Here is a 16,486-nt window from a genome sequence, read left to right as displayed (position 1 = left end):
TTGGCACTTTCTAAAGATTAAGAAACAAATGACAAATAACAAGAGTTTAATTCTAAAAAAGATATTTCTAAATTTAACTCAAATGTTGAAAATTTTATTTGGGTTAAATTTAGAAATGAAATTTATAAGATATTTTTAAATTAAACTCAAATGGTGAAAAATTTAGAGATAAAGCTTACAAAATTAACGAATAAATTGCTAATATGAAATTCTTAGTAATCACAAATGGATAATTATCTAAGATATTTTTATGTGAGAAAATACTTTTAATTTTGGTTTAAATGGTGAAAGAATTAGATATATTTTTTATAAAAAAAATTTAATTAAAAAAAAAGTGATTAAAGTTTTTTTGCGATAACAGAGCCTCTTAAAGAAAACAAATTAGATTCTTAAATGTTTTTTATGTGAGTAAGTATTTGATAGAATTTTACTAGATTGAAGGAGAAATTTTAGATGTTATTTTTAATATTTAAACATTAAAATAAAAAATCATTAGAACTAAGATGATTATTAAAATAATATAAAATTAAATGGTACCATCTTAGGATAGGTGTTGTAGGGATAATATAATCTTCTTTATACATAATCACACTTTCAAACTTAGTTTTGAAATGCAGACTAGAATCAACTTTTTTATAAATTCTTAGTCAAGCTTAGGATATTCTTAAGAAGATAAATTCATTTAGGTAATCAATAACACCTTAATAAATCTTTGAATGAAATCGACTGAAATGGGAATCATTCTATAGAAAGAACAGCTTTTTTAAAATCATAAACCCTAAATTGATACCCTATTGGATCTCTAATTCATTATCTTCATGAATAAGGATATTATATTACTCAATATAAAAGATTTGAAAATCATCACAAACCCCCTAATTTTTTTTACTGGATTATTCATTATTATATGATATTATATGATGAATTTTGAACTTTCCATATACATATATATAAATGGAAAAGGATAGACTAGAACTGACATCTCTTATGTCATGTTAATGACACATAGGGATATTAAAATGGAATTGATTCTGTATCAATGGAATCTCATCCTATATACATAACGAATTTGTGTTGTATATTCATATCATTTCATTTCTAAATTTAACTCAAATGATAGAAAATTTAGAAATGAAACTTGTAAAATATTTCTAAATTAGGCTCAAATAATGAAAAATTTAAAGGTGAAACTTACAAAATTAAAAAATAAATTCCAAATAAGAAATTTTTAATAATCACAAAAGGATAATTATCTAAGACATTTCTAAATGAGAAAATACTTCTAATTTTGGCTCAAACAGTGAAAAAATTAGATATAGTTTCGATAAAATATTTTAATTAAAAAAAAAGTGATTAAAGATTTTCTCCAACAACAAAGCCTCTTAAGGAAAAGAAATTTGATTCTTAAATACTCTTAAGGTAAATAAGTATTTTTAAGGATTCTATTTGATTGAAGGGGAATCTTAAAAGTTATTTCTAGTATTTAAACACTAAATAAAAACTATTAGAACCAAGATAATAGAATAATTTCAAATTAAATAGTACCATCTTAAGATGGGTATTGTGGAGATATTATAACATTTTTTAGACGTAATCGAACTCCTGAACTTAGTTTTAAAATGTAGATCAAAATATATTCTTTTAGAGATTTTTAGTCAAACTTAAGACATATTTAAGAAGATAAATTCTTTTAGATGACTAGTCACATCTTAACACTTTTTAAATTATAATTAGTGATAGGTTTACGGATATATATATATTATGACCTGGTCATTAAAGTGTGGGTGAAATTACTGGCATACGCTGCAGTTCATTGTGGTTGGAGAGAGCGTGGTCAACAGCTAAGGAGAGGTGGGGAGTTGCTGACTCATGTTTGCCTTCTTATGGCACATCTTGTATTAAGTGAACAGTATCAAATTGAGAAGGAATATTTCCAAATCCGTGAAGACTGATGGCTGGTACAGTGCCCACATGCCTGTGATCCTTGCTTGTTACCTTTACTTCTTCTGTGCCTTGCTCCCTACTGGTGCTGGAATGGAATCGAGAGAATGTTTTCCCCACAGACTCCAGTCCTGGCTGATAAATTACCGGACTTGGAGTCATTGGATTTCTCATAATGGTCTTTAATTTTTTTATGATGAATCTGCAATTTGTATGCTTGTAGCTAGCTAGATATTGTTGGAATTTCAGCAGATCTCTACTGAAAAAACTTATTTTTAATTTGCTTTTTTATGCAGCAGAATACTTTCTTCCATAATCTAGAATTGCCCTTTCAAATATTTTTAGAGAAACAACTACATTAAATCTCCAAGAATAAGTTCCAAGGAAAGGTAAACTATGAAAATATGAAGTGAGCATACAATTGCATGCCCTGGAACTCTGATAGCAATCAATTTCTTCCCATGCTTTATTTCTTTTTAGAATGAGGAGATTTTCTTCAAATGAAAGTTTGATCCACGCTTCTTTTAATCTATACAATATATAGAATGTTAGTAGCTGAGCGAATTTGTCATCTACTTACTACGTAGAAATCTGTACCTTAGCTCTTCCCTTCACATCAAGAAGCTGCAAACTTCTTCTTTCCTTTTTTTCCTTTTTCATTTGACCGAAACGAGACTATTATTCATGTATACAAGAGTTGCGAATGACTTTGGAACCCCACAAATTGGAAGATCCTTGAGTTCTTTTGTTTCTAAGATAGTAAGACACCACCTGTCCGTTGGAGCCTTCCACGAGAATCTCATCATTTTTCCAAAATACCAAAGGCATTTCCAGTACTCTTGTACGAGGTCCAATTGTCAATACATAGCTTTATCCAAGACTCCCTCACTCCACATTCCTTCATCACACATATCTCAAATGATTTTCCAATCACCCTTTCTGGATACATCGATTCCACAACAAAAGACTCTTACACATTGAATAATCATACATGGAGGGGAAACTTGGCATTGGTATTAGTATTACTTGGAATTCCTCGTTTCTGCTATCGTCCATAGCATATACCAATGAAATGCTACATTAAAGTATGTCTCAAAACATGGTAATACCAGACATGGGCAGGGACCTTAACATTGGTTTCTTTCCAAGAACCAGTTCCCAAAGAGGATAAGGAAAGGTGAGGTAAGTTAAGACACTCGCAATATGAAACTATCCTATAACTTTGCAGTGATGACTTTTAGCATCATAACCAAATCCCAAGGCACAGGTTTGAGGGATCAAATTTGGGATTCACGGATAACAAGGGAGAGAAGACTCAAGGAGCACCATAGACTCCCTAGTTGCAGGGTTACATAAAACTACATCGTCTTTGTAATTTGATAGGTTAATAATGCCATCACAATGACTCAAAAGCTGTTTAGGGTATTTATCCTTTGGGAGATGATATTTATGTCAAATTTATGGATTCCATTATCTTTTAGGATATAAATAAAAAATGGTAAACGAAATATTTATTAGTCATCAAATTTCAGATAAATTTTTTTGTTTTAGTCACTAAATTTTGTAAAATTACAATTTAACTTCCAGTATTTACAACATCATCTTTTTTTTATCATTTTACGATTAATTTCTAACAATATGCTAATGTAACAATGCTATTTTAAACTTCATATGATATTGACATTGACATTATTTAACATGTCACATAATAATATTAACATGGTATTATAAATTTTAAAAAATAAATTTTGAAAATTAAAAATAAAGATAAGTTAGCTGTATATAAGTGGCTAATTTATACTACATTTATTATTAGTTATACTAAATCATCTAGTTTGTTCTGTTATTTTTTTTCCAACTAAAATACTTTGGTATTATTACTTGTATGTAAATACTTTTATCTCTTTAAGAAGTTTGTAGTTTGAAATATGGTGTATCTCACATTGAATAGAAAAATTATTTGTATATAGTTTAAAAAAAATTACTTATTTTAGTTAAGTACTTAAGTGAAGTGTTTGAGTAGATTAAGTCACTTGAACTTGCTAGGAGTTTTCCTAGTGTTGGACTTATTTAAATAAATAGATTTATTTTTTATTTAAATCTTTTACTTTTTAAAATTTTGAAATATTAATAAAATATTATTTTTTATTTTGAGTAAACATGTTTAAATAAAAAAAAATATGACTATCTGAAAAAGCATGTGTGAATAAGAAAACATAATTATCTGATTAAGTTTGTTTAAATAAAAAAACATAATTATATAGATTATCATAACTTTTTAAATAAAAATTGTGACTGTTTGTTTATAATAAATAGATCTTTTTGTTGATAAATTTTATTATTTCTAATTTGAAAGTTTTAAGATTTTGTTATATCCTATAAGCATAATTGCATAGTATTTTTCACACCTTAAAGCTTATATATAAGGCGGAGTACATTAAACCTTCAATCCAGCTATAAACTCTCCCCCACCCCCCCTCCCCCCAAAAAAACAAGAGCAAAAAACAATATTCATGGAGGATTTCTCAAGTTCTAATGATTTACTAACAGATTTAATGCTCGAAATCCTTTTAAACTTGCCAGTGAAATCTTTGTTGCGATTCAAGTCGGTTTGCAAATCATGGTACGCTCTCATTAATAGTAACAAGTTCATAACCATGCACTTGGATGGCAGCCGCCGCAACAATAAGAAAGCATCCTTATCAAGCGCTTCAACAGCGGATCATCACAATCAAAATGTTCCCTCTCAAAGATCTCTCATAACGATTCTTCTTGCAGTAGTGTTGATGTATATCTAGGAATCCTTGGCAATTCATCGGTGTATGATTTAGAACTTTCAGCCCACTGTGATGGTATTATCTTTTATTCCAACTGTATTCAAGGTTATAGCGTTCTATGTAATTTGGCTACCAGGGAGACTGTTCTTGTACCGGATACTAGTTCCAGTAACGATTCATTACTTTTATTCTCTGTTGGATTTGGCTATGATCTCAAAAATCATCAGTATAAAGCTGTCAGGATTACCAAGCCTCGAAGAGACAATGATTGGAGAAGTTATATGGTCAGGATGTCATACAATGTGGAAGTCTACACTTTAGGATCTTATTCTTGGAGACAAGTAAATAATGCTAAGTCCAACAGCATGAATTCCAGACAAATTAGTTCTCCTCATGGAAGTTTTTACTTCAATGGAGCAATCCATTGGAAAGGTTTTCCTGAAAGATTTGATAGTAATGATATTGTCATCATCTTGTTCAACTTGAGTGATGAAGAGTTCGATATAATACTACTCCCAGATGATGTCAAGCCTTTCATGCATTTTCTGGTGTGGGATGGAAGCTTTGCCGTAAGTCATGTAACTCATAGTAACCATTCATTATTATTAGATGTATTTGCTATGAAGGAATATGGTGTGAAGGAGTCTTGGACAAAGGTATTTACTATTGAAATTGGACATTCTATATTTGTGAGGCCTTTAGCAATTTGGAAAAATAATGAGATTGTCTTAGAAATTATGGACGACAAAGATAGGAATAATTTTCAATTGGTGACCTACAATCTTAGAAGGCAAGAATTTAAGAAGCTTCAAATTCCTGAGCCTCTATTTTTTAAATCTTATGTCTACATGGAAAGCCTTGTGCCAATGAAATCGAGAAGGGAATCAATTGCTTGAAGAAGGATATACACCAAACAAGTGATGAAGATGGTTGAGATCTGTTTTTGTTTTGTTTCTTGGTTTGTTTTAATTAGTAGTATGAGATAGCGGAAGAGATTGTTGATGCTTGGATTTAAACTCTTGACTCGCTAAATGTCGATTGCATGAATCAATTAAACCAAGCTCTGAGTTCAGTTGGATAAAACTATTTGTGCCTGCAATAAAGGGACTCGGGATCCTCTTGATTTTCTTATACTTTATTTATTTCTGTCTCCAGTTTTTGTTATAATCATTAATGATAGAGTAAAGCAGTTGATTCATTTTTTTTTCTTTCCATTGTAATTTGTCAGTGCTATCTAAATCAAATTGCTTAATGCTGGTTCTTTAATACGTACCAAATGCAAGCGCAACTAAATGTGTTCAAATGTGGAAAGAAAAGCTTAGTCTTTTCAGCACCGGAAAAGCTGGAGATCCTTAGTCAGGTTTAAGATCAAACCAGTTACATTTTTTAGCACTCTGCCCATGGCTGTATGGTAACCCTTATCACTATCAAATTAACTATATCAGCAGTCGAAATCCACAAATATTTTTTTTCCCTCTTTCTTTCAACACATCCAGAAATCAAGCATATTGAATTCCAAGTCCCTCTGAAGCAACCTTCCAAAACCACTTACTGATGATCCTTTTTTCATCCAATTCGAAACTACTAATCGTTTTGCCCATCTTTTTTGACCTAGTAATTTTTTTTTTTTTTTGGATTTCAACCCTAAACCTGCTGAATGCCACTTCTTAAGAGTGGATGTATGAATCAACCGAGTTAAGCTCTGGATTCAACTGGTAGTATCCTTTGGTGTCAATAAAATTGCTGTTGATCTTGGAAATATTGTATGTGTAGACATAAAGAACATTGGCAGTAATATTATCAATGGATACTACAAAATCAGTCTATGTTTATCCGATTACATGCTTTTTCTTATAGTCTTGTGTTCAAATATGCTACCGGACGAGATTGGTGAGATAAGGTACAGAGACACGTTTGTAGATGCCACCAGATTTTTCACAAAAAAGGAGAAAGAAAATTGGAAGATGAACCTTGTCATGAGTTATATCGAAGTGGACAGTACTCGATAACTAGAAATCCGAAAGGAGATAAAACCAAATCGGGTCTTCTCTCTACGGATGCAGGCTTGCACAACAACAGCAATATTTGGTAAACCAGGATGGTTGGGAATATAAGAGATAATTAATGGTAGATGATGAATAAAGGAATTACCGGCATATGCTGCAGTTCATTGTAGATGGGAAGAGCATGGTGATCAACAGCTAAGCAATGGTGGAGAATTGTTAAATCATGTTTGCCTTCTTATGACAGCTTTTGGGTCAAGTGAACAATCAAACTTGGAAGGAATATTTTCACATCTATGAGGTCAAGTCGATGGGACTACAGTGTCCATCCTGCTTATTGTCCTTACTCTGTGCCTTACTCCTTATTGGTGCTGGGAAGGATTCAATAGAAATTTTATATTGATGTTGGAATTTTTTTTTTTAATTTGGGAAGGGGATATTTGAACTCTACTCTTTAAGAAAATGATCATTCATTAATTACTGAATTAAACGCTGAAATTCATAATTTTTTTTATACATGAAATTTGTAAGGGATTGTACTCTGATTATTAAAACTAAAAGTTCAATGTTCTACCAATGAATGACACAGTTATTATTAATTACTTAACAAATTTCCCGGTAATTTTAAGCCTATCAACAACATTCCAATCAATCATTTTCCTGGAAAGGCATGGACGGCCCTGAAGAAATAGGAAAAAGTTTTGTGATGTGTTGAATGGAAAAGTTCTCTATGTTGGTGATGGGTAGAAAGTATGTTCCATCCTTTCCCTATTAATTAGTGGAGATAGAAAATTTTTGGTATTTCTGTGTCCTTAACTTTCTCCAAATTAAAGAACCAATCAACCTTTTCTTTGAACAAAGAGGTTCCCAAAGGGTGCTTCGAATAATTGGTTGTTAGGATAAACCAGATCAGCTGAATCAAATTTTGGTTGCTGAAGCTCTAGCATGTAAGGAATTGGTGAAGAAAGGGAGTTCAATATGGTGATTTTTTAGGCAGATTAATTCTCATACGATTTACTGGAAGCTTAGAGCTGTGGCCTGTGCTTCGGGATATCTCTCAGCTACTTAAAGCTATATATAGCAGAGAAAAAGTTTAGTTTGGTTAGAAGAAAAACCAAAAAGGCGGCTGATTGGGTAACTACTCAATCTAAGGAGGGGATATATGCCCAAAGAGCTGGCTTAGACAGCCATGCACTATCCTCCCTAGTTCATGCACTAAGCAGAAATGGGCTTCCTGCACCACCATAAGTAATAGATTGTATAATAATTCCCATGGCTAAAAGAGGTTCTTATCTGATCTCTTATTTCTTTCAGGATGATAATGACATATTTAACATTTATGCTCTGATTATTTATTATTATTTAACTATTCATAAATAATAAATATTCATTATTATATTTAACCATCACATCAATAACATTTTGATTGTCATATTATCAATATTCACATATGATTTCAAAACAAATAATCATCTGTCCAACTATTCATATCATCATTGTTTTTTTTGTTGTAAAGGAGGACTAGTGCCCTTATAAAAGGGAGGGGGGAATGGCGAGATCGAATCCACCCCTACATGACTTTTAACTCATCTCTTAACCACTAGGCTAAGAGGAGAAAGTCAATTATATCATCATTCATAAAATATAAAAAGGAAATTTAAATTACACATATAACATCATCTACTTTTTTCTATTTTTTCTCTCTTCTTACCTTCTTCTCTCGTTTCTTTCATTTTCATACGTCTTATTGATTTAAGAGTCGGAATGCTATCTGCACCATCTTCTCACGTTCGTCTATCTTAAAGGTCTAAATCGCTCTCTAATTCAGTTTTCAGTAAATTTCTTAGTTTATAATTATATCAACACTCATAATTTTTTGAATTTCTGTCGATCTTAGAGTATTAAGAAAAGATTTGTAATATTACTCTGAGCATGTACCTTTAATAAACCATCAAAGTTTTGTGTCCATTTTTCCATGGGAAAAGTAGTCTAAGTTTGCCAAAATATAAATTATACTACGCAAGCTAGTAGGAGTATCTTAATTTATTACAAAAAGAAAAGAAAAAAAAATGATTGTTGTAGGACCATCAATATTTTATAGCAAGTTGCAAGCTTTACAAAGTCATTTTCCTTTAATTTTTATATATTTTTTTAACTTGACCAAGACCCTAACCTCATTGACTTATCGCTAGCCACTGTCGATCTGTTTTCCCCTTTCATCGGATTCCTTGCTTCAATCAACCTTAACTATACTCATCTTCCTCCTTCAGCAAGCAACGTAGCCAATCAATGACCCATATTTCTTTTAACCTGTTAGTCAAGTTCGACCACAAGCAACATTTTACAGCTCTCTCATATTTAAAGAGGTATTATTATTCGGCAATTTTTTTGTTTACAATGTAGAATGATTGAAATATATTAATTAATTTTTATTTTACATATATTTAAAAATTTTTGCATTTATTTTACAAAGGATGTAATATTTAGAGGTTAACTCGTAAAAATAATTAGATGAATTTTTTTTTTATTTGTATTTGAGACGTAAGTATTTGAATACTTGGAATTGAATATAAGAGTACAACATTCTACAAATTATTAATTCTCTTAATTAGCTAGCATTTTACTTCCTTTTCAATTATTAGTGTTTCAAGGTTATCTTTGCTATTTTACATTAATTTTATTGGATTTTTTTAAATTAAAAAAAAAAGAGTAGCATGGAGGATTGAAATATGCTAATTGTAAAGAAATATACATCAATTTTGAATTGATGTACTAATATTAAAAGTCTATAGAATTTGCAGGTTCAAGAATTTGATCTTTTAGAAAAAAGCAGAGGAGAGGTATGTCAACATTTTCTGAAACAGTAATTGAAATTTGGAATGAATGGGAGATCCGAGCACTGCTTTTACTCAGCCTATTATTACAAGTAATACTCATTGCATTAGGATCTCTACGAAAACGTTCAACAAGAATATGGATCAGGTTTTTTGTTTGGTCGGCATACATGTCAGCAGACTTGGTAGCAACTGTTGCATTAGGCATTCTTGCCAGGAACATAGGAGGTAATCATGGAAACAAGAATTCGAATCCAAGCGACTCGCTCCAGTTGTTTTGGACGCCATTCCTCATCCTGCACCTTGGGGGCCCTGACACCATTACCGCTTACTCTTTAGAAGATAATGAGTTGTGGCCAAGGCATTTTCTTGGCCTTTTAGTTCAGACGGGTATTGCATTTTATGTGTTCGTGAAATCTTGGGGTGACACTCGTCTTAAATTAATTGCCATTCCAGTGTTCATTGCAGGAGTTATCAAGTATGGAGAAAGGACTTGGGTGCTGAGGACATCGAGCACTAAATGTATTAGGAATCGCTTGCTCTCAGATCCTGATCCCGGACCTGATTATGCTGAAGTTGTGAGAGAGAAAAAATTAGATGCCAACTTCAAACTGTCACCACGGAAGGTGTTACCTCAAAGATATTCTGGATCTCTAGATGATTATCTCTCTCAAGCTTACTACCTATTCAATAGGCTTAAATATTTATTTGCAGACCTTATCCTTGGCTATTATGAGCGACAAGATTGCCACTCCATGATTAGCAACAAGTCATCAGAAGAAGCCTTTGAATTGGTAGAAGGTGAGCTTGGACTTTTGTATGATGTGCTCTACACCAAAGCAACAATGGTCTATTCACGATATGGGTTCTTGCTCCGGTGTAGCAGCTTTTTCTCTTCTGTTTTTGCAATGATTAGCTTTGCAATTTTCATTGAACATCCATACTCACAGGTTGACATTTCAGTAACATACTTACTGCTAGTTGGAGCTATTGCACTCGAGGTTTATGCTTTCGTCTTACTTATTCTCTCTGACTGGACAAAGTTATGGCTAGTGACTTATTTAAAACAAGTGAGAATTGGTAAAAGGTGGTCAAGAACCATGTTCAAGTACAACTTGATCAAATTTTGCCTCAGAAAACAGGCCACCATGTGGATCAGATTTCAGAAGATACTTGGCATTGAGGAAGTAGTGGAGAAGCATCTAAATGTAGATTGCCAGGATGTAGATGCTGAACTACAAAAGCTCATCTTCCAGCAGCTAAAAGAGAGAAGTGAGAATATCAATAGTCTCTTTGATGTCAACTCATGCAAAAAACTATTGAGTTACAGAGGTGATTGTGTGCTTGATAAAATGAATTGCCTTGAGCTTCTTAAATGGAGCACAATCGAGGTAGAATTTGACCATAGCCTTCTTCTTTGGCACATTGCTACTCAACTCTGTTACTATGAGGATGTTAAGAGACTTAAAGGAACCAATTATCTGGAAAGTCTCAGTAAATACTCCAATATCAGCCAATGCTTATCAGATTACATGCTTTATCTTCTTGTCATGTATCCAAATATGCTTCCCAAAGGAATTGGTGAGATAAGATATCGAGATACATGTTCTGAGGCCACCAGATTTTTCCAACAAAGGAGAAGGAAAATTGGAACCAAGATAGATGAAGCTTGCCATGAGTTGTATGAAATGGACACTGACTTATTGGATGATGTTAAAGGAGACGCAACCAAATCGGTTCTCTTCTATGGATGCAGGCTTGCAAAGCAATTGCAATACTTGGAATCTCAGGAGGATTGGGAATGTGCAAAAAAATGGGATATGATCAATAAAGTGTGGGTGGAATTACTGGCATATGCTGCAGTTCATTGTGGATGGAGAGAGCATGGTCAACAGCTAAGGAGAGGTGGGGAGTTGCTGACACATGTTTGCCTTCTTATGGCACATCTTGGCTTAAGTGAACAGTATCAAATTAAGAAGGAATACTTCGAAATCCGTGAAGACAGATGGCTGGTGCAGTGCCCACATGCCTGTGATCCTTGCTTGTTGCCTTTACTTCTTCTGTGCCTTGCTCCCTACTGGTGCTGGAATGGAATCGAGAAAATGTTTTCCCCAAAGACTCCACCCCTGACTGATAAATTACCGGACTTTGAATCATTGGATTTCTCATAGTGAACTTTAATCTTTTTGTGATGAATCAGCAATTTGCATGCTGATAGCAAGCTAGATATTGTTGGAATTTCAGCAGATCTCTACTGGAAAAACTTATTTTTAATTTGCTTTTTTAAGCATCAGAAATCTTTCTTCCTTAATCTATAATTGCCTTTTCCAAGAATAAGTTCTAAGGAAAGGTAAACTATGAGATTATGAAGTGAGCTTACAACTGCTTACCATGGAACTCTGGTAGCAATCAATTTCTTCCCCCGCTTTATTTCTTCTTAGAATGAGAAGATTTTCTTTGAATGAAAGTTTGCTTCATGCTTTTTTTTTTTAATCTATACAATATATCTGAGTGAATTTGTCATCTACTTATTAAAGTATAAATTTGTACCTTAGCTCTTCACTTCACATCAAAAAGCTGCAAACTTTTTTTTCCTTTTAGATAAGAATTTCAATAAAATAAAAAAATGGCAATTGATTATGCCACTTCATATATGGCAAAGCTTGTCATGCCCTAAACTTGATTAAATTCAATATTAATATTGTTTTACTATGATAAAAGTAGTGAAAGAAACAAGAAGCTGAACAACATATAACCCAGGAAACAAATATTAGATTCTGTAATCACTTTTTATCAGAAAATGTGGCTCTACGAATTTAAAGTTTAATTTAGTTAGTTCATACAGCCAACCTAGAGAGATGGCATTTAACTCATCTAAGATTCAAATCTTAAGATCCTTTCCCTAGTAGGATGCAACCTTTATATACAACAAAAAATGTTGATCTACTTTGTATAAAATGAAAGGCACATATTTCTAAGTTTACAAAGCATTATTATTCTTCAAATTATAAGTGAGGAGAACCAAACAAATTTGATGAAATAATACTCAGCAGCCAAATTCTAGAACAGAACCTTTTGCTTCCATGAACATTGATTTACATCAGAACTCTCTGAAGTCTTTTTGGATAACATCAAATTCCTGAATCCAAATTTCTTTTAGCTTAAATAAATGACAACATCAACAATCAGAACAGAGCAAATAAGGAATCCGCATCATTATCCTCGATCCATGACTATCAAACCAGAAAATTTCAGAAATCCACACTATTAATCTTAAAAAATTTTATTTATAGCACAAAGATTCTGATAAACCCCAATTTAGGATGTTAATTTCTCTGTACATTTATGATAATATATGTACATTGATGAAAATTTCTGTTCATTTCTCTGTCTTAGTCAAGGTAGTACGGCTGTCTTAACTTTTTATTCATACTGAATGGAGCATTTCTTGTTGCAACTGTTAAACCTGAGAAAGGTTATCGAGAGGAAAGCCTTCACCAACCAAAATCTAAGACAAAAACTAGGATAAAAGACAATGAAAGTGATAGGGATTAAAAGTTTGATAAAAACCAAAAAATATGTTTGGTATTTAAGACGTTCACATGAATTGTGATACAAAAATTTTTATGTCTGTAATGTGAAGTTTAATTTCAAGATAATATGAAAATTTGCTGAAATGGTACCTTTCCCTTTAATGGGTAGAACTAAGGGTTTCCTGGTAATGGACAAAAATCTCTCTCAAATCAAATTGGGAAACTGAATGCCTCTAGGCCATGTTAGAAAAGGAAGAAGGTAGGGAAGACTCATAATTCTTGGGTGTTAAATGCTAAATGGTTTAGTACATAACATATATAGCAAAATCTTGGTATTACTCAATTCTCTAAATGGGCAAGAAAAATGCAGCAAAAAAAGAAAATAAAATATAACCAGACTTGAAACATTTTCACCTGTATTATCTCCTCGCCTCCATCAAGCATTTGATTTCCTCATTTGACCGAAACGAGACTATTCACGTGTACAAGAGTTGCGAAAGACTTTGGAACCCCACAAATTTGAAGATCCTTGAGTTCTTTTGTTTCTAAGATTGTAAGACACCACCTGTCCGTTGGAGCCTTCCATGAGAATCTCATCATTTTTCCAAAATATTAAAAGGCATTTCCAGTACCATTGTAAGAGGTCCAATTGTCAATACATAGCTTTATCCAAGATTCCCTCACTCCATATTCCTTCATCACACATATCTCAAACGATTTTCCATTCTGCCTTTCCGGATACATTGCTAGAGCAACGCATCGATTCCACACCAAAGGACTCCTACACATTGAATAACCATACATGGACAGGAAACTTGGAATTGGTATTAGTATTACTTGGAATTTCTCGTTTCCCTTATCGTCCATAGCATATACCAATGAGATGCTCCATTAAAGTATGTCTCAAAACATGGTGAATGCCAGACATGGGCAGGGACCTTAACATTGATTTCTTTCCAAGAACCAGTTCCCAAAGAGTATTAGGAAAGCTGAGGTAAGTTAGGCCATTCCCAATATGAAACTATCCTAGTAACTTTTGCAGTGATGACTTTTAGCATCAGAACCAAATCCCAAGGCACAGGTTTACGCGATCAAATTTGGGATTCACGGATAACAAGGGACAGAACACTCAGGGAGCACGTTTGACTCCCTAGTTGCAGTGCCACATAGAACTATATCATCTCTGTAATTTGATGGGCTAATAATGCCATCACAATGACCCAAAAGCTGTTTAGGGTGTTTACCCTTTGGGAGGTGATGCTTACAAGAGAGACGCTATCCTTTTGGTCTCTGTTGTTTTTAATCCATGTCACAAAACTTCACAAATTGTTTTAATAGGTACGATAGAGTCAAATTTTATGTCAAATTTATGAAATTCATTATCTTTTCGGATATAAAACGGTAAACGGAATGTTTATTAATCATCTAATTTTAGATAATTTTTTTATTTTAGTCACTAAATTTTGTAAATTTATGATTTATCTTTCAATATTTACGATATCATCTTTTTTAACATTTTACCGTTAATTTTTAATAATATATTAAAGTAACAATGCTATTTCAAATGTCACATGATATTAACAGTGACATTATTTAATATAAACATAATATTATTAACGTAATATTATAAATTTAAAAAATTAAAATTTGAAAATTAAAAATAAAAATAAATTAGTTGCATATAAATGGTTAATATATACTATATTTACTATTAGATATACTAAATCATCTAATTTGTTTTTTTTTTTTTCAACTTAAATACTTAAGTATTATTACTTGTTTGTAAATATTTCTATCTCTTTAAGAAGTTTATAGTTTAAAATATGGTGTAACTCACATTAAATAAAAAAATCATTTATATGTAATTTAAAAAATATTACTTGTGTTATTTATATAATTAAGTTAAGTGTTGGAGAAAACCAAGTTATTTGGGTTTGCTAAAAAGATTTTTAATAGGCCAAATAATTTTAAAAGTCAAAGGAATATTAATAAAATATTATTTTTTATTTTGAATAAGTATGTTTGAACAGAAAAACATAATTATCTAAATAAGTATGTTTGAATAAAAAAACATAATTATACAAATTATCATAACTTTTTTAATAAAAATTTTTAGGCTGTTGGTTTATTATAAATAGTTCTTTCTACCTAATTAGTTTTATTTTTTCTGATTTGAGAGTTCAATCCAGCTATAAACTCCTCCCCCCGGGAAAAAAAAAGAGCAAAAAACAAAATTCATGGAGGATTTCTCAAGTTTCAATGATTTACCAACAGATTTGATGTTGGAAATCCTTTTAAACCTGCCAGTGAAATCTTTGTTGCGATTCAAGTCGGTTTGCAAATCATGGTGCGCTCTCATTAATAGTAACAAGCTCATAACCATGCACTTGGATCGCAGCCACCGCAACAATAAGGAAAGCATCCTTATCAAGCGCTTCAACAGCAAATCATCACAATCAAAAGCTTCCCTCTCAATGATCTCTTATAACGATTCTTCTTATAGTAGTGTTGATGTATATCTAGGACTCCTCGGCAATTCCTCGGTATATGATTTAGAACTTGCAGCCCACTGTGATGGTATTATCTTTTACTCCAACTATATCCAAGGTTATAGCGTCCTATGTAATTTGGCTACCAGGGAGACTGTTCTTGTACCGGATACTACTTCCGGTAACGATTCATCATTTTTATTTTCTGTTGGATTTGGCTATGATCTCAAAAAGCATCAGTATAAAGCTGTCAGGATTACCAAGTCTCGAAGAGACAATGATTGGAGAACTCATATGGCCAGGATGTCATACAATGTGGAAGTCTACACTTTGGGATCTTATTCTTGGAGACAAGTAAATAATGGTAATTCCAATAGCATGAATTCCAGACAAATTAGTGCTCCTCATGGAAGTTTTTACTTCAATGGAGCAATCCATTGGAAAGGTATTCCTGAAAGACTTGATAGTAATGATATTGTCATCATCTTGTTCAACTTGAGTAATGAAGAGTTCGATATAATACTACTCCCAGATGAGGTCAAGCCTTTCATGCATTTTCTGGTGTGGGATGGAAGCTTTGCTGTAAGTCGTGAAACTCATAACAACCATTCATTATTATTAGATATATTTGCTATGAAGGAATATGGTGTGAAGGAGTCTTGGTCCAAGGTATTTACTATTGAAATTGGACATTTTATATTTGTGAGGCCTTTAGCAATTTGGAAAAATAATGAGATTGTCTTCGAAATTATGGACGATAAAGATAGGAATAATTTTCAATTGGTGACCTACAATCTTAAAAGGCAAGAATTTAAGAAGCTTCAAATTCTTGAACCTCTATTTTTTAAAGCTTACGTCTACATGGAAAGCCTTGTGCCAATCAAATCGAGAAGGGAATCAAATGCTTGA

The 16,486-nt window shown here is 32.4% G+C and overlaps 3 protein-coding genes and 2 pseudogenes across 4 annotated transcripts; 3 read left to right on the top strand and 2 right to left on the bottom strand.

The window, feature by feature from the left end:
* Positions 1-2,555: 2,555 nt before the first annotated feature.
* LOC111316314 (F-box protein CPR1-like) lies at positions 2,556-4,379 on the bottom strand (annotated as a pseudogene).
* Positions 4,380-4,496: 117 nt separating this feature from the next.
* On the top strand, positions 4,497-5,614 carry LOC111316313 (F-box protein CPR1-like). The gene is made up of 2 exons (XM_089753436.1): positions 4,497-4,729; positions 4,855-5,614. Exons 1-2 carry the CDS (start codon positions 4,497-4,499, stop codon positions 5,612-5,614), a joined length of 993 nt encoding a protein of 330 aa, XP_089609562.1.
* A 3,267-nt stretch (positions 5,615-8,881) lies between these two features.
* LOC111315995 (uncharacterized) lies at positions 8,882-12,175 on the top strand. 2 transcript variants are annotated; one of them, XM_022918011.2, is made up of 2 exons: positions 8,882-9,087; positions 9,523-12,175. In XM_022918011.2, exon 2 carries the CDS (start codon positions 9,564-9,566, stop codon positions 11,724-11,726), a length of 2,163 nt encoding a protein of 720 aa, XP_022773746.2. In that variant the 5' UTR covers positions 8,882-9,087; positions 9,523-9,563; the 3' UTR covers positions 11,727-12,175. The 2 variants fall into 2 exon arrangements, with proteins under 2 accessions (XP_022773746.2, XP_022773745.2); XM_022918010.2 differs by having other exon boundaries at positions 9,514-12,175.
* A 565-nt stretch (positions 12,176-12,740) lies between these two features.
* On the bottom strand, positions 12,741-15,447 carry LOC111316312 (F-box/kelch-repeat protein At3g06240-like; annotated as a pseudogene).
* A 22-nt stretch (positions 15,448-15,469) lies between these two features.
* Positions 15,470-16,486, top strand: LOC111316311 (F-box protein CPR1-like). Its single transcript, XM_022918312.2, has one exon. It carries the CDS (start codon positions 15,470-15,472, stop codon positions 16,484-16,486), a length of 1,017 nt encoding a protein of 338 aa, XP_022774047.2.

This window comes from Durio zibethinus, chromosome 24 (assembly GCF_047325235.1).
Source record: "Durio zibethinus cultivar Kanyao isolate XHJ-2024 chromosome 24, ASM4732523v1, whole genome shotgun sequence".
Taxonomy (NCBI): domain Eukaryota; kingdom Viridiplantae; phylum Streptophyta; class Magnoliopsida; order Malvales; family Malvaceae; genus Durio; species Durio zibethinus.
Note: the sequence above shows the minus strand (reverse complement) of the source record. Positions and strands in the feature narration are given on the sequence as shown.